Raw genomic sequence first — 25,500 nt, 5'->3', positions numbered from 1 at the left:
TCCTCTTTGGTGAAGAAGGCCCAGCAGTGCCTATATTTCCTAAGGAGGCTGAAGGGATGTAACCTGTCACCCCTGATCATAACATAAGAAATAGGAGCAGCAGTAGGCTAATCGGCCCCTCGAGCCTGCTCCGCCATTTAATAAGATCATGGCTGATCTGATCCTAACCGCCAATCTACTATCACATAAACATCTCCTGAATCTAACAGAATTAGACACACGAAATAGGAGCAGGATCAGACTACACGGCCCCTGGGCCCGCTCCGCTACCCACAGGGCCATGTCCGATCCGAACCTAGACTCATGTCCAAATTCCTGCCCGCTCCCCGTAACCCTTAATTCCCTTTACTTCTAGGAAACTGTCTCTTTCTGTTTTAAATTTATGTAATGATGTAGCTTCTACAGCTTTTTGGGGCAGCATATTCCATGGACCTACCACCCTCTGAGTGAAGTAGTTCCTCCTCATCTCAGTTTTGAAAGAGCAGCCCCTTATTCTAAGACTATGCCCCCTAGTTCTAGTTTCACCCATCATCGGGAACATCTTCCCCGCATCCACCCGATCCAACCCCTTCACAATCTTATATGTTTCAATAAGATCGCCTCTCATTCTTCTGAACGCCAATGAGTAGAGTCCCAATCTACTCAACCTCTCCTCATATGTCCATCCCCTCATCCCCGGGATTAACCGAGTGAACCTTCTTTGTACTGACTCGAGAGCAAGTATGTCTTTTCTTAAGTATGGACACCTAAACTGTATGCAGTATTCCAGGTGCGGTCTCACCAATACCTTGTACAACTGAAGCAATACCTCCCTATTTTTATATTCTATCCCCCTAGCAATGAAAGCCAACATTCCATTGGCCTTCTTAATCACTTGCTGCACCTGCATACTAACCTTTTGAGTTCCGTGCACCAGGACCCCCAGACCCCTTTGTACTTCAGTACTTTCCAGTTTCTTGCCATTAAGATAATAGCTTGCTCTCCGATTTTTCCTGCCAAAGTGCATAACCTCACACTTTCCAGTATTGTATTCCATCTGCCAAATCTCTGCCCACTTACTTAGCCTGTCTATGTCCCATTGCAGGTTTTTTATGTCCTCCTCACTCACTACTTTCCCTCCCATCTTAGTATCATCTGCAAACTTTGATATGTTACACTCGGTCCCCTCCTCCAAATCATTAATATAGATTGTAAAGAGTTGGGGACCCAGCACTGACCCCTGCGGAACGCCACTGGTTACTGATTGCCAGTCTGAGAATGAACCATTTATCCCAACTCTCTGCCTTCTTTTAGATAGCCAATCCTCTATCCATGCCAGAATATTACCCCCAATCCCATGATTTTTTATCTTAAGCAATAATCTTTTGTGTGGCACCTTGTCAAATGCCTTTTGGAAGTCTAAATACACTACGTCCACTGGTTCCCCTTTATCCACCCTATATGTTACTTCCTCAAAGAACTCCAGCAAATTTGTCAAACATGACTTCCCCTTCATAAAACCATGCTGACTTTGTCCTATTAAATTATGACTATCCAAATGTCCTGTTACTGTCTCCTTAATAATGGACTCCAAAATTTTACCTACCACAGATGTTAGGCTAACCAGTCTATAGTTTCCAGCCTTCTGTCTACTGCCCTTTTTAAATAAGGGTGTTACATTAGCAGTTTTCTAGTCTGCCGGGACCTTTGCTGAGTCCAGGGAGTTTTGGAAAATTATTACCAATGCATCCACAATCCCTACCGCCACTTCCCTGAGGACCCTAGGATGTAAGCCATCAGGTCCAGGTGATTTATCCGCCTTGAGTCCCATTATTTTACCGAGTACCACTTCCTTAGTGATTTTGATTGTGTTTAGCTCCCCCCCCCCCCCCCCCCCCCCCCCCCCCCCATAGCCCCCTGTTTGTCCAGTGTTGGGATATTCTTAGTGTCTTCTACTGTAAAGACTGATGTAAAATATTCATTCAGTGTTTTTGCCATCTCCATATTTCCCACCATTAATTTCCCGGTCTCATCCTCTAAGGGACCAACATTTACTTTAGCCACCCTTTTTCTTTTTATATAACTATAAAAACTCTTATTATCTGTTTTTATATTTTTTGCTAATTTACTTTCATAATCTATCTTCCCTTTCTTAATCAATCTTTTTGTTATTTTTTGCTGTCTTTTAAAGTTTTCCCAATCCTCTATCCTCCCACTAGATTTGGCTACCTTATATGCCCTTGTTTTTAGTCGAATACTATCCTTAATTTCTTTACTTAGCCACAGATGGCTGTCTTTTCTTTTACACCCTTTTCTCAGTGGAATATATATTTTTTGGAAGTTGTAAAATAACTCCTTAAATGTACACCACTGATCATGTATCATCTTACCCCTTAATCTATTTTCCCAATCCACTCTACTCAATTCCGCTCTCATACCTTCATAGTCTCCTTTATTCAAGCTTAGCACGCTTGTTTGAGATCCAACCTTCTCACCCTCTAATTGAATATGGAATTCAACCATGTTATGGTCACTCATTCCAAGGGGATCCTTTACCAGGAGATTTTTAATTAATCCTGTCTCGTTACACAGGACCAGATCTAAGGTTGCTTGCCCCCTGGTCGGTTCAGTTACATACTGCTCAAGAAACCCATCCCTAATACGCTCAATGAACTCATCCTCAAGGCAGCCCTGCCCAATTTGATTTGTCCAATTAATATGATAGTTAAAATCCCCCATAATTATAGATGTTCCCTTATTACAAGCCTCAACTATTTCCTGATTAATACTCCGTCCAACATAGTTGCAACTGTTCGGAGGCCTATAGACTACGCCCACTAGTGTTTTTTTCCCCTTATTATTCCTTACCTCCACCCAAACTGTTTCATTATCCTGATCTTTTGAACCAATATCATTTCTCCTGTATTACAGTGATTCCTTCCTTTATTAACATAGCCACCCCACCTCCCCTTCCTTCCTGATCGTTAAATAACCTGGTATGTTTAATTCCCAGGCATTGTCACCCTGCAGCCATGTTTCTGTAATGGCCACAAGATCATACCCATATGTAGTTATTTGTGCCATTAACTCGTCTATTTTGTTACGAATGCTACGTGCATTCAGATAGAGAACTTTCAAATATGTTTTGTGACCCTTAGTTCTTGCTTTTGCCCTTTTTATTACTTTACCTTTTACTCCATACCTTCTGCCCCTTCCTGACACGCTCTGGTTTTTAATTTCCCCACTGCTACCTAAGTCTATGACCTTCTCTGTTGTCATTTTTATTATTTGCTCTCTAGGAACCTCCCCCCACTAGTTAGTTTAAAGCCCTCTCTACAGCCCTAGTTATATGATCCGCCAGGACTCTAGTCCCAGCACTGGCCAAGTGAAGCCCGTCCCAACGGAACAGCTCCCTCCTGCCCCAGTACTGGTGCCAGTGTCCCAGGAAGCAAAACCCATTTCTCCCACACCAGTCTTTGAGCCACGCATTTAACTCTCTAATTTTATTTGTCCTTGCCAAATTCGCTCGTGGCTCAGGTAATAATCCAGAGATTATTACCCTTGAGGTCCTGTTTTTTAATTTGACCCCGAGCTGCTCATACTCCTTTAACAGAACCGGCTTCCGAGTCCTATCTACGTCGTTTGTACCAACATGGACCACGACAACTGGATCCACCCCCTCCCACTGCAAGCTTCTTTCCAGCCCAGAGGAGATGTCCTTAACCCTGGCACCAGGTAGGCAACACAGCCTTCGGGACTCTCGCACTCGGCTGCAGAGAACTCGATCTATCCCCCTAATAATACTATCCCCGACCACTACAACATTTCTAGTTACTCCCCCCCTCTTGAATGGCCCCCCATTCCACGGTGCTGTGGCCAGGTTGCTCATCCTCCCTGCAGTCCCTGCTCCCGTCCCCACAGGGAGTAAGAACCTCGAACCTGCTGGACAAGAGCAAGGGCTGCGGCTCCTCCAGCTCTACCTCCTGGATCCCCGTACCTGCCTCACTTGTAGTCACACCGTCCTGTCCCTGACCATGGGCTACATCTGAATTAATTAACTTCATAGGTGTGATCACCTCCTGATACACAGAGTCCAGGTACTTCTCCCCCTCCCTGATGTGTCGCAGTGTCTGAAGCTCAGACGCCAGCTCATCAACACGGAGCTGGAGTTCCTGTAGCAGCAGACACTTGTCACAGACGTAATCACCGTGAGCCTCAATGGGGTTCACCGGCTCCCACATCTCGCAACAGTAACACATCACCTGCTCCATTCTATGTAATTAATTACATTTTTTATTGTTAGTTATGGACACCCTCTGCCCGATTTTAGATGCTAGTATCCCCTTTAATTAATTGGATTTAATTTAAATCAATCCCTCTAATTACACCAGTTAAATGGTTTACCAACAGTCACTCTGCACCAGAAAGGCCTTATTAACTGCAACCCACAGAGTTAAAGTTTGAAAAGAGCACCTAACACCCCACTTACCCTAACTCACACACTTACCCAAACTCACGGCACTCTCTGCTGACTCGCACTCAGTTTTACCGCTCTAATTTTTACCGCTGCACAATAGAGAGCATCCTGACGAACTGTATCACAGTGTGGTATGGCAGCTGTAGCTCCTATGACCGGAAAGCCCTGCAGCGGGTAGTCAAAACTGCCCAACGCATTACCGGCACCCAGCTACCGACCATAGAGAACATCTACCAGAAACACTGTTTACGGAGGTCACTGACAATCATCAAAGATCCTACCCACCCCAGCCACAGTTTGTTCGTCCCCCTGCCATCTGGGAGACGCTACAGATACATTCGCACCCGAACGAACAGATTTAGGAACAGCTTCTTTCCCAGGGCTGTCATCCTACTGAACTCTACAAATAAACTCTAAAGCCTGCACATCTGCCAATGCACTTTATTATGTTTATGTTTATGTATTACAAGCCAAATGAATGCTGAATGTTAAATGTCTTAATCAAAATGTACACTCTCGGGAGCCGCAAGCCTACATTTCGTTGTACTGCACTTGTGCACTAACAATGACAATAAAGTTGATTATTATTATTATTCTGAAAGACCATGCCAGTTACCCCAAAAAGAACCGTGCTACAGTTGCAAAATGCATTTTTTAATATAGTGCATTGCAAGTTGATTTACTAATAATTCAACAAATGCAGAAATCTGATGACCTCAAGGACCCCAGTTTGAAAATTATTGTTTCAAAAGACAAAATTTATGGGGAAAATGTTCACTTTTAATTTTGCATTTTAATACTCAGAAAACTCTTAAGTAGACACACAAGCCTGTGAATTTTTTGGACTGGGGAAAAGAGAACCTAATGGTCAGGTAAAAAGGTTTTCTGTTCATTGCAGGAAACTAATTTGTAACTGATACTAACTACTGATTAAAATCATGATTCGATGAGGCACTCCTTACAACCTTGCCATCTTCAGAAAGTTCATGAAGCCATGTTTTTGCTGAGAAACTGTTGATCCAGTCTAATAGTGCTTTTTGCCTGCTTTTGCATTTGCTGATCTGCGCTTGAAGTAAGATCATTTGCATTCTTTCCAAGAGTCCAGACTCCAATACTTGCTTTGAGGGAATGAAACCGAGAAATTGTATTAATAAGTATATATCCATTTTAAGAATTTGTAGCTGTTCTCTTAACACTGGTTAGTGTTCTTAGCAACCTTTTAATTCGGTAACCGATGAGATCCAGACTGGAGTTATTCTGCAGGATAGGGTTGCAAAGGGGTGGAAAGTTTCCGGTAAATTTCCGGAAATTTTCCACGGGAAGTTTAGCTTGCGAATTTTGGGAATTTTGCCCAAAAAAGCACATGCTAGCATAATATTGTTTTTTTTGTATTTCCTTTTTTTCCACAGGTCCTCTTTTAAAATTACTAACAGAGATGGAATCTTAATTATTAAGGAATTTCTTAATCAATATATGTTTATCTTCTTACTTGGCTTGTTTTAATAATTACAAGTTTTGTGTGTGACTGTGAACAAATGTGTCCTGATTGGTTGGATGAGCGATTAGCTCCCTCTATTTGTAATATTTGCATATCGAATTGTGATTGGCCTGCAGGCATCTGTAAGACTGCTATAGTTTTTTTAAGATCCAGGTTAGGGGTCCTGAGGGAAGTCATTTTGTTTTCTGCTGATGTTGTGATGATGCAGTAAGTAAATCAGACTTTATACCAAATAAACCAGTTACTTGTTGAACTCTGTTGTCCTTCAATTTAAAATATACAAAATAATACACTATTGGTGATGTAGCGTCGTGTGTGTACAGGTCATGCTTCCATCACATGGAGCATCAGCAAAAATGTACTCACCCTGTTGCAATCGTGCTGATCGACCGCAGTTCGAGACAGAGATGAATGCCCTTTATTTCTCTGCATAGAACAATGCCACGTTTACCGTCGGATGTGTGGAAGCATTTTACCCCAGGCATTAAAGATGGATAGACTGTGTACATGTGCAAACACTGTAGAAAGCCATATGTAAAGAATGCCACAAAGATGCAGCAGCATTTATCCAAATGCAACAACTTCACTCAAAGCTCACAGCAGTCAGCCCAGAGTTCCTCTGCTTCCATTCAAGAAGATGATGGTTCTCATTCAGCATCAGGCTCCTTATCATCAGCAACTCCTGGCCCACTTGGAAGGTTCTTTGATACAATGGATAACCATAGCCAGAAGAATGCAGATGAGTGCCTTGCTCGAGCTGTATATGCAACAGGCTCACCCCTCATGCTCACAGCCAATGTGTACTGGAAGAGATTTTTCAATGTTATTCGCCCTGCATACTGTCCTCCCACCAGACATGCTTTGTCTACTTATTTGCTGGAGGCTGAATATAACAGAGTCCAAGGAAAGCTCAAAGAAACGATAGCGATGGCAGACTGTGTTGCAGTTATCTCAGATGGGTGGTCAAATGTACGAGGGGAGGGCATCATAAACTACATCGTCTCCACTCCTCTCCCAGTGTTCTTCAAGAGCACAGACACGAAGGACAACAGACACACCGGCACATACATTGCTGATGAGCTGAAAGCGGTCATCAACGATCTTGGATCACAAAAGGTCTTTGCAGTAGTTACTGACAATGCTGCGAATATGAAGGCTGCTTGGGCTCAAGTGGAGGAGGCCTACCCTCATATTACGTCTATTGGGTGCGCAGCTCATGGGCTTAACCTGCTCCTCAAGGACATCATGGGTTTGAGAACCATGGAAGCACTGTACAAGAGAGCCAAGCAAGTTGTTAAGTATGTCAGGGGAAAACAGGTAGTTGCAGCAACCTACAACTCCAAGCAAATGACAAAGAACAAGAACACCACACTGAAGCTGCCCAACAACACTAGATGGGGTGGTGTTGTCATAATGTACAACAGCCTTCTGGAGGGTAAGGAGTCGCTGCAAGAAATGGCAATATCCCAGTCTGGGGATATGGAAACCACCATCAAGAAAATACTGCTGGATGATGTGTTTTGGGAGAGAGTGGTTAGCAGCCTTAAACTACTCTCACCAGCAGCATCTGCAATTGCTCAGATTGAAGGAGATGACGCTGTCTTGTCAGATGTTCTCAGGCTTTTTACTGATTTAAAAGAACAAATCAGCATTGCCCTACCCACATCCCTGCTGCTCAAAGCAAAGGAGAAGGCAATTGTTCAATTCATACAGACGCGTCAAGAATTTTGTGTCAAGCCGATTCATGCTGCAGCATACATGCTGGACCCAAAGCATGTTGGGAGACCAATACTTTCTGGAGAACAGATCAACAGCGCTTACAGTGTGATTTCTACCCTCACACCATCTCAATCTGGATGTGGGCAAAGTTCTGGGAAGTCTGGCAAAGTTCTCTACCAAGCAAGGTCTTTGGAATGGGGATGGGATATGGGAATCATGCAAGCATATCAGTGCACATACCTGGTGGAAGGGACTTTGTGCATCTGAGGCCCTGTCACCTATTGCATCGGTGATACTCCAAATCCCACCTTCATCAGCGGCCTCTGAACGAAACTGGTCACTTTTTGGGAATACGCATACAAAGGTGCGCAACAGGCTGACTAAGAGAGTGGAGAAACTGGTGGCTATCCGGGCGAACCTACAACTTATTGAGCCAGATACAGAAGTGTCCACCACACAGCTAGACACTGACACAGAGGAGGTAATGGACACGTCAGAGCCAGAGTCAGAGAATCAGGAGGAGCAATGAGGAGTAGAAGACTCCGAAGACTAATGAGTAGAAGACTCAAAGGGAGAAAATAAGGACAAATTACAGGTTAAATAAGCTGATGCTCTTTTTATTTTATTTTAGATGGGTCTTTTTTGCGGGGGTTCAATAAAGTTCAAAATTATAACCTAAATAAAGTTTTGAAAGCCTGTTTTTATTTGTATGGAACAGTATGTCTATTTTGACGACAAAGATAATATAAGGGTCAGAGACAAAAACCATCAGTGTGCAAAAAAACTCTAAATTCCCGAAAATTCCCATGGAAAGTTTCCTCTTTTAAAAATTCCCAGAATTTTGCACCCCTACTGCAGGATAATTTAAAAAATCATTGATTTATTAGGAACATAAGAGCAACATATGGTTTCTGAAGTACAGAATAAGGGGATAAAAACAAAGTCAAACTGGGGGAATTAAAGCTTTATGAAATGAAGCAAAGGAACTGTTAAAATAGATTGCAACCTCCACCTCGCCTTCAGGTTTCTGAGATTCTTGCAGAAAATTGGAAAAGTAATATTTAGAACGTAGTAGCAACTGTTGGAACACGTGGTGGAGCGAAAGGATTAGAAAGTCTCATTTTCTAAGTGTTGTAAGAAGCACGAGTATTTATAATAATTGCAACTTTGAGGAAGCAGAGACTGTGGTCCTGGTTGTTGGTCGGCCTCCCATCTTCTATCCTTCATAAACTTGAGCTCATCGAAAACTCTGCTACCCTTCTCCTAACCCACACCAAGTCCTGCTCATTCATCACCCCTTTGTTCGCTGACCTACATTGGCTCCCAATCCACGAATGCCTACAATTTATAAAACTCATCCACATATTCAGATCCCTCCATGACCTTGCCCCTCCTATCTCTGTAACGTCCTCCAGCCCTACAACTCTGCCTTGCGTGCGTCCCCACTCCCTTCATCCCACCATTGGCCGCCGTGCCTTCAGCCGTCTAGGCACTCCGCTTTAGAATTCCCTCCCTAAACATCTCCACCTCTCTCCTACAAGACCCTCCTTAAAACCTTGCTCTTTGATCAAGCTTTTAGTCACCCCTAATATCTTTTTCAATTTTTGTCTGATTACACTCTTGAAGCACCTTGAGATGTTTCCTGCATTAAAGCCACTATATAAATGCAAGTTGTTGTTAATTGTTTTCTTAAACAGCATGTTGGACAAAATTCTAGGGAAAATCATTTAACTGATTTCCTTTCCAGTAACACTGTGATGGTGTTGGACCTCCATGTGGGGGGAACAACTAGGCAACAGTGATCAGAGCATCAGTAGGCTTCAGTTCATTAGTCAAAGTACTGTAGACAATTTAGAGTTGGTGCCAGATTTCAGGAGGGTTAAATATGCTAAAACAAGAGAGGATTTGCTGATTCAGGATAACTGCAGTATAAATTTAAAAAATGAGTGCTTTTAAAGCTGTACTTATGGACGAGGAAGCTGTCTGTCTCTCGGATTAAAAGGGTATGTGGTAAATTGGAAACCCAATCGTATGATATTCATCGACAAATTAACTGTACATATTTTAGTGGGAACAAAGAAAATAACTCAAATAGGGATAAGTACACAATTCAATTGAGCTAAAAAGAAATGGAAAGAGGATTGTGGATCGGTGTAGTACTGAGTTTTTATTTGTAAGAGTCAGAGTGTGATCAAATACTGCATAGGGCCTTTGAACAATTCTTCAGGGCAGATTTAGGTGAAGTCTCCAGGTATGACTGAGTGACTAAATGGTTACTTTGCATCTGTTTTTACTACTGAAGTTGATGCGAAGTTGTCAGTGCTCAGAGGAACATAGGAACTCGCTCCTGCAAATTGGAGACCTTGTTGATTGCAGCCCCTGCTGTTGCCTCATCTGAAATGAAGTATCTCAGCACAGACCAGGAGAACTTCGTGTGGCTCCGTTGCCTTAACCCGCTAGCAGTACAATATGTTATCTGTTGATGAAGCGAGTTTTGTGAACAAGCACTCCAGTTTGGATTAGTGGCAATATGGTTGGATGCTGTGCCTTGAAGTATCTCGTTCAGTCACTATGTTTGCTGCCATGGTATTCTGACTCCTTTAGCAGCATATGTGGTGAAATACGAACTTCAGAGGTGTGAAATATAATCACACTCTTCTCGCATGTGATGTTACTACTTGCTATATCATCTCTATCTCGCTTTCCGGCTAATCAACCTGTGCAGATCCTGCTAGATTTAGTAAGGCTACAGTTTATACCACTTCTGTAGATTAATTGAAGTATAGGTGTTTAACCTGTGTGGGTGTGCTATAGAGACTGATAATTTTGATAATTTTGACCAATGATATTTATCACTCCATGGGGCTTCATTAATACCAATCCAAGATAATTCATTTAACAGATTAGCGACATTAGAAGGTGACTTGTTCAGTGAACTGTTGAATTAATATGTGACGACAGCATTGTTTAGAAGTTTGAAACTCTGCATTTTTGCTGGGTAGATAAAATCGCTTATCAGCTGTTGGAAAATGTGCTTAGGTGGGCTTGAATAGCTTTGGCAACCCTCCAGGATTGTTCTGGGGGTCTCTAGGAATTAAAGATCAATCTCCTCGGTTGCTCGCACAATGTCCTGGAGAAATCCATAGGGGCATTAAAAGACTTGATTGTTCCATTTTCTTTGAACACTTTCAACAACAACTTGTATTTATATAGCGGCTTTAACATAGTAAAATATCCCACGGCGCTTCATAGGAATGTTATCGAGCAAAATTTGTCATCAAGCCACATGAGATATTATGGCAGAAAAGAGGTTGTTTTTAAGGAGCGTCTTAAAGGAGGAAAGAGAGACGGAGTGGTTTAGGGAGGGAATTCCAGAGCTTAGGGCCTTGGCAGCTGAAGGCACGGCCACCGATGGTTGAGCGATTGAAATCAGGAATGCTCAAGAGGCCAGAATTAGAGGAGTGCAGAGATCTCCGGAGGTTTCTAGGGCTGGAGGAGATTACAGAGATAGGGAGGGGCGAGGCCATGGAGGGATTTGAAAACAAAGATGAGAATTTTAAAGTAGAGGCGTTGCTGGACCGGGAGCCAATGTAGGTCGGCGAGCACAGGGGTGATGGGTGAACGGGATTCAGTGCGAGTTAGGACATGGGCAGCAGAGGTTTTGGATGACCTCAAGTTTACGGATTGTAGAAAGTAGGAGGCCAGCCAGGAGTTGATTTGTTATAAGAATATTGGAGATGTATAGGGGTGGGGGGAGACTGTTTGTTTGACTGGGCGAGTCGGTGATGGGTGATGGGTGGGGGGGGCGGGGGGGGGGAAGAAAGATCACCTGACGAAACATCCAGGACTGCGTCCAACCAGAGTTGCCAACCCTAGCGTTGGGTACAGATGAGGTGGGGAGGTCCACAGTTACACCCTCCATGATTAAATCTGCACCTGAAATTTGTCAGTGATTGTTTGGGCAAGGTACTGGAGGGCTTACTGGTTGTGCAACTATATAATCATATGTGTCTCCTCTTTAGAAGAGGAGAAAATTGGTAGAATGCAAAACGGGTTAACAATTAATTTTAGCCAGGCAGGCGTGAAGGAGGTCCAGCCAAATACATTTTTCACTCTTGAGCCAGTTACTGATCCTGTTGGCTAGCTGTTTTACAAATTTAAATTTGAGCCCTGATTGCAGTATTTGCATTTTATGTAAGCTTCTTGGCGAAGCCCATGTCTAGTAAACCTGCCATCTTTGCCTGGTCTGGCTATGTGTGATTCCAGTCCCACATCAATGTAGCTCACTGTTCACTGGTCTCTATAGTGGCTGAGCAAGCAACTTGGTTGCATCAGACCTCTAGAAGAAGGCTCATTGCCACCTGCTCAAGAGCAATAAATGCCGGCCTTGTCACATCCTGGGAACTAATTTTTTAAAAGTTGTAATGTGCACCTTTTGTTAGGTCCATCTTTTGGACGTAATTGCAATTACTTGATTTCAAGTGCAACCGAATGTTGGATAAAGTGACTTGTTTGCTGTGTCTTTTTGTTTTGTTTTTGTCTTCCAATTTTGCCCATCTCGGTGAGGGACACTGAAAAGATATAAACTAACCTTTTTTGTTCTTTTGTGTATTTCCAGGATACGGGCGTCGGCAAATCCAGCATCGTTTGGAGGTTTGTAGAAGATAGCTTTGATCCGAACATCAATCCCACAATAGGGTGAGCAATACAAAGATTTTTTAAGATGTACTTTTGAGAATGTGTAGTGTCCTACTCCTGGATGTCATGTAACTTGTGATCTCTGATCTATATTTAGGGCTTCCTTTATGACCAAGACAGTACAGTATCAAAGTGAGTTGCACAAGTTTCTGATCTGGGACACAGCTGGTCAGGAGCGGGTAAGTAGATGGACTGCTGCTTGACTGCAGAAAGTATATGCGTGTGCAAGACTTTTTTGTTTTTTTTAAAATTGTAAATGTTTTTCTTGGGTTCAGCATCTCAGAACGCTCCTATAGACAAGCTTTTGATTCCAATGATTGAGTATTCCTTTACCTGCCCGTTATCTAGGTCATTTGTAGCTGATCCGGTTAAAGAAGAAAACCGTATTACTATATATTTGGTTTTAATTTCCTACATTACAGCCGTGACTGCACTTCAAAAGTACCTCATTGGCTGTAGAACGTCCTGAAGTTATGACTGGTGCGATTATAAATGCAAATCTGTCTTTCCTTTTTAAACTGCCAAGAAAATTTATGAAGTAGTAAACGCGTAAGTGAAAAGTAGTATTTGACACACTTGTAAATTTACGTAGTTACTGGTGCAATTATCCCTATTAGATGATAGAAAATAGCAACTGTGTCTGCTGCACCAAGCTGTAGTGTGAACTAGGCCAGACTTGCAATGAAAATCAGCCTTGTGGTTTCTTAATGACTTCGCACCCAGTCTTTCTTTATTTCTTTCGCCCTCTCATTTGCTTTCTCTCACTCTCTTTGTCTGGCTTCAGAAGGACTATTCGACAAGTCAGGCTGAGATATTTGATCAAAAGAAATTGAACTAAATTTGTCTTAAACTCAAAAGAGCTGCCCATCAAACATATAGAAACAAAGCACACCAGATGCTTGTATTTGGATTGAAATGCTTGGTGTCTCCCTCGGGTAACTAAGACAGGAATAACATCTACATGCTGCAGCTGTTTGATATCAAAATAAGCTGGGTCACTTTATAGTGAGCCTGGTTTTTAACCCCATATATACCATGATGACTGAAGATAGAAGCCAATAAATCCTACTCATGTTCATCTTTAGAGGCTCTGTTATCCATTGCAAGAACTGTTCTTCCTGGGTGCTACTGCCAGGGTTCCGTTGAGAACTGTCTCCGTGAAAAACCAAAGCTTATTTTAGTGACCACAACACAAGGCACATGTGTACAGTCAGTAAGAAGAGCCCATTGATCAAACCTGCTTCGACGTTGGTTGCTTGTTTGACTATTTCAGCCCTTGAAGCTATCCCTTTCACAAGTCCAATAGATTTTCAGTGCCAAAGTTAGAAATATTTGGAAAAACTGCCTAATTCCTGAAATATTTTGTGGTGTACACTTCTAGTTCTGCTTTAGCATTTGGGGAGGAGGGGATTTCACTGTCAGATGTAGCTTCTAAAGGATTTAACAATTTTGTTACAACTAACCGAGGGGAAATTTTTCTCCTTTGTTCAACTTTTTTTTCTGAACATTTTGTATTCATTTAAGTGTATTTTGAAAGCTACTAATGTCTTTTGGCAAAGGGTTCAAGAGAAAGATAGCTGCTGCTATCAAGAAGAGAAAGGGATTCTGAAAATCCTTGTTTCTGAAAATCATTTCCAATTTAGTTTGGGCATAAATGATCTTCCAATGCTGTCTCTCACCCAGGTTCTGCTAAATAAACCGTTGGGAGCCAAGCTATACTCTAATCAATAGTTTTATATATTTTGGACAAAAAGGATGGTTTAAAAGTAGCAATGTTGGGCTGGACATAGGAACAGGAGTAGGCCATTCAGTATCTCAAGCATATTCCACCATTCAATTAGATCAAGGTTGATCTGCATCTTAACTTAATTTACCCACCTTGGTTCCATATCCTTTAATACGGCTGCATATCAACAGGCAGGTAGATGAGTGATTTTAATTTTGAGGCCTCTAAGAGGTACACAGTGGTCCAGGAATGACTTGCTTTCTGACTCCTATCACCATGTGACAGGAATCAGAAACTCACTTGCAATGGGAAGATGCAGAAGACAAATTCAGTCTGTATCCCTCCATTCTGTGCACTCACGCACTGGTGTTCCAACACTCAGTATCCACCGCACTGCCTTGTTGTATTTCCTTTATAGCTTGCATGACCTTGTGCTCCAATGGTATAATAGCAACTAGAGAAGAAATCTCATTGCAATCTTCTTATGTAATAAGCTACTGCATGGTTAACTATGCAAGAAGTACTCTGAGGTGAACGAGTTCTGTCTCCATGCTGAATTTGTATGTAGAATGGTACAAGAAAGATCAGGTAATCTGAAAAGAAAAAAAGGGAGACTTGCATTTCTATAGCGCCTTTCACGACCACCGGGCATCCCAAAGCACTTTACAGCGAATGAAGTACTTTTGAAGTGTAGTCACTGTTGTAATGTAGGAAATGTAATCTGAAGCTTGTATATACTGATCATTTGCTTAAAATGCAATCTCATACTTAGAGCTGGTATGTAACTTTTAGTATTAAGGATATACTGTGGTAATTTGCTACATCCTGTGGTTTCCATCGTGGCTTCTAACTTGTTTACCTGTCGACTGGTTAGTCTGTGATCTGATTTGCGTTTCCCCTTTTTGGAAGTTTCCACTGTGATTATTTGCTGCCCTCAGGAGATTAGTTGGGGAAGAGTCCATGATACTGCGAACTGTGAATCATTGAAGCAATTGCTTTGATGAGCTAAACTCTGTGCATTTGTTGATCTCCTTTGACTTGATTGTAGCTTGTGGCTTCTTTATTCTGGGGCTGGCAGAGTCAAACTAAAAAGGTAGCTGCACTCCTGTTCGATCATTTGCTCCAGTTGTTGAACAATTGTGTCTCTTAGTCACTTGCCGACAAAATTTATTGCACTTCATAGAATTTTACAGCCCAAAATGAGGCTACTGTATTTTTCCCATTGTATCTGTGCCAGCTCTCTGAAAGAGCTATCCACTGAGGCCCTCCCTAACCCTTTTCCTATACCCTTTCTAAGAAAAAAAAATAAAAAATTTTAATTTCAGAAGTAATGAATTGTAGAAAGCACGTTGAGGTGCTTGTGTAAATACATTAGTTATTTTGGGTTCATATCGCACCACATTTATGGAGTTTTTATATTGCAAGATTGGACAGGCCATTTTTGAGTACTAACTTTTATTATTCCCACATTCATATTGCTGTAATGGAAAATACACCAAAAATATCAAGTGTAGACCCACTGGTGCTGTTCTGTGCCACTCATAGCTGCTTAAAGAAACAGAATGCACCCATACTGACGGCCTGGCAGTGGAGTTCTGTTTGGATCCAGTCAAACCCACAAAGGCAACAATACTTCAGAATCCATTGCACTTAAAGATGCTCATGAATGCCACTGGCATAAGTCAGCTTCTTGTTTCACCAGATGATGCTTGGGTAGCTGTCTGTAATGTGTGCTGAGTATTTTTCGGTCCACACTGGGTGCTTCAGGGACATTTTTGAGCCCCATGAGTGCACATTTGACACATCTGCATGATGCATGCTGGTGTTTAGTTTTGGAGAAAACCACGGCAACCAAATCAAATGGCCAGCATAACTTCCTGCCACAACTAAGGTACACTAAAGATGTTGCTGCCTCTCTTCCCCTCACTTACAAAAGAAATCGAGACCCAGGCTGCAAAGGTAATTGAAACCAAGGTATGTGCAGTCGTAAATAAGCAGGAATGTAGGGTGTCGAGTAGTTTGTTTAGAATCTGCGTCACCTTGCCAGCACCTGGCCTACAGATGGATAGTGGTTCTGGAGGTGTGTGTCCATTATAGCAAAGACAGATACCCAACGCCTAAGAAGGTGAAAGACCTGTACTGACTGAGGGTCTGCTATTGTCCACAATCACACATCTATCTCAGCAGTTCAAGTTCGTGTTCTAGACTTGGCCCTCCATGGAAGGTTTGCCTTCTAAGCGGCCTTTTGTGAGTTAAGTATGTATTCTAAGGAACTGTTGCTTGAGTTCTTGGAAGCCGCCCGCCTCTAGGACACTTCTCATGCAGGTTTTTATCGCACTTCGGTCACTGATAATTTAACTCCTTGGTGCTGTGAGACATGGATAAAGATATGAACTTCAGGCCAAAGACGTTAGAGATAACATTATACTTGCTAGATACTTCCGTCAATGCTGAAACTGTATCACCCGTGGAGTCTGTCACTCCAAACAACACTTAAACAGAGCTGAAGTACAAAAGCCAATCTAGAAAGTGTTGCTGGGCACTTGGGTTGTATTTTACTTGATGCAAAACTCAAGCTGGCAAACAGCTTCAAAAAGCTGACACAGCACCCCCCCCCCCCCACCCCCAAACAAATTGACCACTCAACAAAAACAATGTAGAACTGCAGAAACAGCCCCGAGTAAAGGCCTGTGACTAAACGACTGAATAAGTTCAATTTCTTTTCATTACTTTGGATTTTGGGATCTTTACTGATGCTTTGGGATCACATTCTGCAATTCAATTTGTTTTAGAAACATAGGAACAGGCGTCGGCCATTCAGCCCCCCAAGCCTGTTGTGCCATTCAATGAGATCATGGTTAATCTGTGATCTAACTCCATATACCTGCCTTTGGCCCATATCCCTTAATACCTTTCGTTAACAAAAATCTATTCATCTCCGATTTAAAATTAATAATTGTTCTCGCATCAATTGCCGTTTGCAAAAGAGTGTTCCAAACTTCTACCACCCTTTGTGTGTAGAAGTGTTTCCTAATTTCACTCCTGAAAGTTCTGGATCTAATTTTTAGACTCTGCCCCCCAGTCCTAGATACCCCAACCAGTGGGAATAGTTTCTCTCTAACTGCCTTATCTGTTCCCCTTAATATCCTGAAGCCTTCAATTAGATCACCCTCAGCTGCACTTGAGGAAAATAAACTTGCAGAGCTTCGGGGATAGAGCGGGGGAATGGGACTGACTGGATTGCTCTACAGAGAGCCGGCATGGACTCGATGGGCCGAATGGCCTCCTTCTGTGCTGTTATAACTCTATGACCCCTTAACCTTCTCAATTCTAGGGAATACAACCCTAATTGGTGTAATCTCTCCTCGTAACTTAACCCTTGAAGTCCGGGTATCATTCTGGTAAACCTACGCTGCACTCCCTCCAAGGCCAATATATTCTTCCTCGGGTGTGGTGCCCAGAACTGCTCACAGTACTCCAGGTGTGGTCTAACCAGGGTTTTGTATAGCTGCAGCATAACTTCTGCCCCCTTGTACTCTAGATATAAAGGCCAGCATTCCATTAGCCTTTTTGATTATTTTCTGTACCTGTTCATGACATTTTAATGATCTATGTACCTGAACCCCCAAGTCTCTTTCGATATCCACTGTTTTTAGCTTTTTACCTTTTAGAAAGTACCCTGTTCTATCCTTTTTTAGATTCAAAATGGATGACCTCACATTTACTTACATTGAAATCCATTTACATAGATACATAGAAGATAGGAGCAGGAGTAGGCCATTCGGCCCTTCGAGCCTGCTCCGCCATTCAATGAGATCATGGCTGATCATCCAAATTCAGTACCCAGTCCCTGCCTTCTCCCCATATCCCTTGATCCCTTTAGCCTTAAGAAATATATCCAACTCTTTCTTGAATATACTTAATGAACTGGCCTCCACCGCCCTCTGTGGCAGAGAATTCCACAAGTTCACCACTCTCTGGGTGAAGAAATTCCTCCTCATTTCAGTCCTAAATGGCTTACCCCTTATCCTTAGACTATGACCCCTGGTTCTGGACTCCCCGGCCATCAGAAACATCCTTCCTGCATCTAGTCTGTCCAGGCCTGACAGAATTTTATAGGTTTCGATGAGATCCCCTCTCAATCTTCTAAACTCCAGTGAGTATAACCCCAATCGACACAATCTCTCCTCATACGTCATTCCTGCCATCCCAGGTATCAGCCTGGTGAATCTTCGCTGCACTCCTTCCATGGCAAGAACGTCCTTCCTCAGGTAAGGCGACCAAAACTGCACACAACACTCAAGGTGTGGTCTCACCAAGGCCCTGTACAACTGCAGCAAGACATCCTCGTTCCTGTACTCGAACCCTCTTGCTACGAAGGCCAACATACCATTTGCCTTCTTAACCGCCTGCTGCACCTGCATGCTTACCTTCAGCGACTGGTGTACAAGAACACCCAGGTCTCTTTGCACTTCCCCTTCTCCCAATCTATTACCATTCAAATAATAATCTGCCTTCCTGTTTTTGCCACCAAAGTGGATAACCTCACATTTATCCACATTATAGTGCATTTGCCATGTTTCTGCCCAATCACCCAACCTGTCCAAATCGTGCTGGAGTTTCACGACATCCTCCTCACAGCATACCCTCCCCCCCAGCTTTGTGTCGTCTGCAAATTTGGAGATATTACATCCAATTCCCTCGTCCAGATCATTAATATATATTGTGAACAGCTGGGGTCCTAGGACCGATCCTTGCGGTACCCCACTAGTCACTGCCTGCCACTCGGAAAACGACCCGTTTATTCCAACTCTTTGCTTTCTGTCCGCCAACCAGTTCTCTATCCAAGTCAATACCTTGCCCCCAATCCCATGTGCCTTAATTTTGCACGCTAATCTCTTATGCGGGACCTTATCGAAAGCCTTCTGAAAGTCCAAATGCACCACATCCACTGGTTCTCCCTTATCTATTTTACCAGTTACATCCTCAAAAAATTCCAGTAGATTAGTCAAGCATGATTTACCTTTTGTAAATCCATGTTGACTTTGTCCGATCCAGTCAGTGCTTTCCAAGTGCTCTGCTATTACATCTTTTATAATGGACTCTAGCATTTTCCCCACAACCGATGTCAAGCTTACCGGTCTATAATTCCCCGCCTTTTCTCTACCACCTTTTTTGAATAGTGGGGTAACATTAGCTACCCGCCAATCCATGGGTACCGTTCCAGAGTCTATCGAGTTCTGGAAGATGACCAGCAATGCATCCACTATCTCTAGGGCCACTTCCTTAAGCACCCTGGGATGTAGACCATCAGGCCCTGGGGATTTATCAGCCTTCAGTCCCATCAATTTTCCTAGCACCATTTCCCTACAAATACTGATTTCTTTCAGTTCCAACCTTTCATCAGACCCTATGTTCCCCGGCATCTCTGGGAGGTTATTTGTGTCCTCCTTTGTGAAGACAGAACCAAAATATGTATTTAGTTGGTCTGCCATTTCTTTGTTCCCCATTATAAATTCCCACGATTCTGACTGCAAGGGACCGACGCTTGACTTCACCAATCTTTTTCTCTTCACATATCTATAAAAGCTTTTACAGTCAGTTTTTATGTTCTCTGCAAGCTTACTCTCATATTCTATTTTCCCTTAATTAATCCCTTTGTCCTCCTTTTTTGAATCCTAAGCTGCTCCCAATCCTCAGGATTATTGCTTTTTCTGGCCAATTTATATGCCCTCTCCTTGGACCTTATGCTATCCCTAATTTCCCTTGTTAGCCACGGTTGGGTCACCTTTTTTGTTTTATTTTTATGCCAAACTGGGATGAACAAATTCTGTAGTTCATCCATTCGGTCTTTGAATGTTTGCCATTGCCTATCCACCGTCAACCCTTTGAGTGCCATTCCCCAATCAATCCTACCCAACTCCCTCCTCAGACCGTCATAGTTTCCTTTATTTAAATTGAGGACCCTAGTCTCCGAGTCAACTACTTCATTCTCCATCTTAATGAAGAATTCGATCATATTATGATCGCTCCGACCCAAGGGGCCTCTTACAACAAGATTGCTAATTAATCCTTTCTCGTTACATAATACCCAGTCTAAGATGGCCTGATCTCTGGTTGGTTCCTCGACATATTGGTCCAGGAAACCATCCCGTAAACACTCCAGGAATTCCTCCTCCACAATATTGTTACTAATTTGGTTGGCCCAATCTATATGTAGATTAAAGTCACCCATGATGACTGCTGTGCCCTTATTGCACGCTTCTTTAATTTCTCTTTTAATGCCATCCCCAACCTCCGCCTTACTGTTTGGAGGTTTATAAACCACTCCCACTAACGTTTTTTTCCCCTTAGTATTTCTCAATTCTACCCATACAGATTCCACATCATCAGAGCTAATATCCTTCATTACAATTGTGTTAATCCCTTCTTTAGCCAGTAATGCTACCCCACCTCCCTTTCCTTTTCGCCTATCTTTCCTGAATATCGAATACCCCTGGATGTGGAGTTCCCAGTCCTGGCCTTCCTTGAGCCACGTTTCCGTAATCCTAACCAAATCGTATTTGTTTACTTCTATTTGCGTAGCCAATTCATCCACCTTATTACAAATGCTCCTCGCATTAAGACACAAAGCCTTCAGGCTTGTTTTTTTAACGCTCTTAGACCTATTAGAATTATTATTTACTGTGGCCATGTTTGATTTAAACTGTTGATTTCTCTGACTGCCACTTGTTTTTCTCCTTCCTATCTTTTGCTTTTATCCTCGTTCCCCTTTCCTCTGTCTCCCTGCTCAGGTTCCCAACCCCCTGCCATTTTAGTTTAAACCCTCCCCCACAGCACTAGCAACACTCCCCCTAGGACATTGGTTCCAGCCCTGCCCAGGTGCAAACCGTCCGGTTTGAACTGGTCCCACCTCCCCCAGAACCGGTTCCAATGTCCCAGGAACTTGAATCCCTCCCCCTGGCACCATTCCTCTAGCCACGTATTCATCTGAAGTATCCTTCTATTTCTACTCTGACTAGCACGTGGCACTGGTAGCAATCCTGAGATTACTACCTTTGAGGTCCTGTTTTTTAATTTATCTCCTAACTCCCTATACTCCGCTTTTAGGACCTCATCCCGCTTTTTACCTATATCGTTGGTGCCTATATGCACCACGACAACTGGCTGTTCACCCTCCCCTTCCAAGATGTTCTGGAGTCGCTCGGAGACATCCTTGACCCTTGCACCAGGGAGGCAACACACCAGCCTGGAGTCTCGTTTGCGGCCGCAGAAACGCCTATCTATTCCCCTTACAATTGAATCCCCTATTACTATAGCTCTACCCCTCTTTTTCCTCCCATTCTGTGCAGCAGAGCCACCCCTGGTGCCAGGAAGTTGGCTGCTGCTGCCTTCCTCTGATAAGCCATCCCCCCCCAACAGTACTCAAAGTGGTGTATCTGTTGGAGAGGGGGATGGCCACAGGGGACCCCTGCACTACCTGCCTGCGCCTAGTACTCTGCCTGTTGGTCACCCGTTCCCTTTCTTCCTGTCCAACCTCTACCTGCGGTGTGTCCAACTCCGTAAATGTGCTATTCACGTTGTCCTGAGCATCGTGAACGCTCCAGTATGTGTCCAATCGCAGCTCCAGCGCTGCAATGCGGTCTGTCAGTAGCTGCAACTGGATGCACTTCCTGCACATGTAGTTGTCAGGGACACAGGAAGTGTCCCTGAGTTCCCACATATCGCAGGAGGAGCAGATCACGGGGCCCGGCTGTCCTGCCATGACTTACCCTTTAATTAATTGAATTTAAATTAAATCAATCCCACTAATTACACTACAGTTGACTGGTTTACCAGCAGTCCCTGCTACACCAGAGAGATCTTAGAAACTATAAACCAGAGTTAAAGTTTTAAAAAAAAAAGAGAAATGCTCACCAACCAATCACTTACCTGCTTCCTGGTGACGTCACACTTATTACTTTTTACCTCTCTCCCCTGCTGTTGAACTGGTATGCTGCTCCTGACTCCCTGCCGCCGGTGTAACTGCCGCCGATGCTGTGTTCCCACACAGGCCCGCTCTAGTCGGGCTGCTCCTGATTCACTGCCGCCGGTGTAACTGGCGCCGATGCTGTGTTCCCACACAGGCCCGCTCTAGTCGGGCTGCTCCTGACTCACTGCCGCCGATGCTGTGTTCCCACACAGGCCCGCTCTAGTCGGGCTGCTCCTGACTCACTGCCGCCGATGCTGTGTTCCCACACAGGCCCGCTCTAGTCGGGCTGCTCCTGACTCACTGCCGCCGGTGTAACTGCCGCCGATGCTGTGTTCCCACACAGGCCCGCTCTAGTCGGGCTGCTCCTGACTCACTGCCGCCGGTGTAACTGCCGCCGATGCTGTGTTCCCACACAGGCCCGCTCTAGTCGGGCTGCTCCTGACTCACTGCCGCCGGTGTAACTGCCGCCGGTGTAACTGCCGCCGATGCTGTGTTCCCACACAGGCCCGCTCTAGTCGGGCTGCTCCTGACTCACTGCCGCCGGTGTAACTGCCGCCGATGCTGTGTTCCCACACAGGCCCGCCACAGTGTTGTCCATTCACTTAATCTATCAATATCCCCTTGTACTTTTATGCATTCATCTACGCTGCCTACAATGCCGCTTATCTTTGTGTCATTGGCAAATTTGGATGTATGACTTTCTATGCCATTATCTAAGTCGTTAATAAATATTGTGAATAGTTGAGGACCCAACACCGATCCCTGCGGAACATCACTACTACAACAACAGCAGTTTGTATTTATATAACGCCTTTAACGTAGTAAAATGTGGGGCTGAAGGAGATTAGAGATAGGAAGGGGTGAGGCCATGGAGGGATTTGAAAACAAGGATGAGAATTTTGAGAGTGAGGTGCTGCTTAACCGGGAGCCAATGTAGGTCAGCGAGCACAGGGGTGATGGGCAGCCGAGTTTTGGATGACCTCAAGTTTACGTAGGGTGGAATGTGGGAGGCCAGCCAGGAGTGTGTTGGAATAGTCAAGTCTAGAGGCCACTAGTCACATCCTGCCAATTTGAGTACCTACCCATTATCCATACTCTGTCTCCTGTCGCTCAGCCAATTTCCTAACCAGGTCAATAATTTGCCCTCAACTCCGTGGGCTTCTACCTTAGACAACAGTCTGTGGGACTTTATCAGCTACCTTCTGGAAGTCCATATAAATAACATCCATAAACATTTCCCCTGTCCACTACTTTAGTCACCACTTCATAAAAGTCAATCCGGTTTGTCAGGCATGACCTACCTTTCACAAATCCATGGCGGCTCTCTCTGATCAACTGAAAATTTTCAAGGTGTTCAGTCACTATCCTTAATTATAGACGCCAGCAATTTCCCCACAACACATGTTAGGCTAACTGGTCTATAATTCCCTGGTTTCCCCCTCTCCATTTTTAAAAAGCGGAGTGACATGTGCAATTTTCCAATCTAAAGGGACGGTTCCTGAATCTAGAGAACTTTGGAAGATTATAGTTAGGGCATCTGCAATGTGCTCACCTACTTAATTTAAAACCCTGGGACGGAAACCATCTGGTCCTGGGGATTTGGCACTCTTTAGTACCATAATTTTCTTTTACTCTTATTTTACCTACGTAAATGCCAGGGGCCGGACCGGAAGCGGGAGAAGCAGGCCTGGGCCGTCGGACCGTGGAGACGGTGAGGTGGAGGCCGCGGCGACCGGAGGATGTGTTGGGCGAGTCGGGCGGAGGAGCGCAGCGCACCGGGACGCAGCAGCAGACTCGACGACTCGCAGTCCGACTGGGAGGAGGGGAGCCGGGAATGGTGGCCAGAGGGTGAGCGGGAGAAGCAGGCCACCGCACGTGGAGCCGAGCCGGCAACAGTGAGGAGGACGGAGCGGCTGAGGGACATCGTGCTTCCACTGCCACTGGATGTCAAAGAATTGACTTTCTGAACACGGCGCTGTAAAAATAGCTGACGTGTCTCTGTGAGCTCCCACAGCTTTATTGTGGGAGTGATTGGGGAGTAAGCATTCCATTGTACTAGTTACATATGGCAAATAAAGAATCTTGAAGTCCCTGTCCCCGATTCAATATTAGTTTCTTTGGGACTTCCAGCATGCTATCCTCTTCTACTGTAAATACTGACGCAAAGTGATTATTCAACATGTCTGCCATTTCCCCATTGTCATTGACAATATCAACACTTTCAGTTTTTAAGAGGACCACATTGCTCCTGACCACCACCCTTTTTCCTAATGTAACTATAAAAATTCTTCGTATTGATTGATTTTGATAGCCCTTGCAAGTTTCTTTTCATAGCTCTTGCTGTCTGTTTTATGACCCTTTGCTGTTCTTTGTATCTTTCCCATTCGCCAGGCTCTGTGCTATTTTTTGCATTTTTGAGCGCCCTTTCCTTTAGTTTTATGCTGTCCCTTACCTCTTTAGTTGTCCATGGCTGTTTTCTTTGGCAAGTAGAATTCTTGCTCCTCAGGGGTATCTTCTTCTTAGGCAGTCCCTCGGAACCGAGGATGACTTGCTTCCACATTAAAAATGAGTTGGCAGGTGACTGATGAGTCTAATGCGGGAACTGCAGTCTCTGTCACAGGTGGGGCAGACGGTGGTTGAAGGGGTGGGTGGGGTGCTTGGGTTGACGTGCGCTCCTTGCGCTGCCTGCGCTTGGCTTCCGCTTGCTCCCGGCGAAGAGACTCGAGGTGTTCGGCGCCTTCCCAGATGCTTAACCTCCACTTTGTGTGGTCTTGGGCCAGGGATTCCCAGGTGTCGATGGGGATGTTACACTTTTTCAAGGAGCCTTTGAGGGTGTCCTTGAAGCGTTTCCTCTGCCCACCTGGGGCTCTCTTGCCGTGCCGGAGCTCTGTGAGTAGAGTGCTTGTTTTGGGAGCCTCGTATTGGGCATGCGGACAATGTGACCCGTCCATCGGAGCTGATTGAGCATGGTCAAAGCTTCGATGCTGGGGATGTTGGCCTGAGCAAGAACACTGACGTTGATGCGCCTATCCTGCCAATGGATTTGCAGGATCTTGCGGAGGCAGCTTTGGTGGTACCTCTCCGGTGCTTTGAGGTGCCTGTCTCTGAGGCATACAGCAGGGCGGGTATCACTGCTGCTCTGTAGACCATGAGCTTAGTGCCGGGTTTGAGGTCCTGGTCTTAACACTCTTTTCCTCAGGCGACCGAAGGCTGCACTGGCACACTGAAGGCGGTGTTGGACTTTGTCGTCAACATCTGCCCTTGTTGACAGTAGGCTCCCGAGGTATGGAAAGTGGTCCACGTTGTCCAAGGCCTTGTGGATTTTGATAACCGGGGGGGGGGGCAGTACTGTGTGGCGAGGGCAGGTTGGTAGAGGATCTTTGTCTTACGGATGTTTCGTGTAAGGCCCATGCTCTTGTACACTTCGGTGA

The 25,500-nt window shown here is 44.3% G+C and overlaps 1 protein-coding gene across 1 annotated transcript in view; it reads left to right on the top strand.

Moving 5' to 3' along the window:
* rab22a (RAB22A, member RAS oncogene family) overlaps positions 1–25,500 on the top strand; it is a 106,585-nt gene that overhangs the window by 16,352 nt on the left and 64,733 nt on the right. The window contains exons 2-3 of the mRNA XM_086005186.1: positions 12,292–12,371; positions 12,469–12,550. Coding sequence (XP_085861312.1) covers positions 12,292–12,371; positions 12,469–12,550 — 162 coding nt within the window. The remainder of the gene's footprint in view (positions 1–12,291; positions 12,372–12,468; positions 12,551–25,500) is intronic.

The sequence above is a fragment of the Somniosus microcephalus genome, chromosome 13 (assembly GCF_052327205.1).
Source record: "Somniosus microcephalus isolate GS21.2 chromosome 13, FLI_Smic_1.0, whole genome shotgun sequence".
In the NCBI taxonomy this organism is placed as follows: Eukaryota; Metazoa; Chordata; class Chondrichthyes; order Squaliformes; family Somniosidae; genus Somniosus; species Somniosus microcephalus.
Note: the sequence above shows the minus strand (reverse complement) of the source record. Positions and strands in the feature narration are given on the sequence as shown.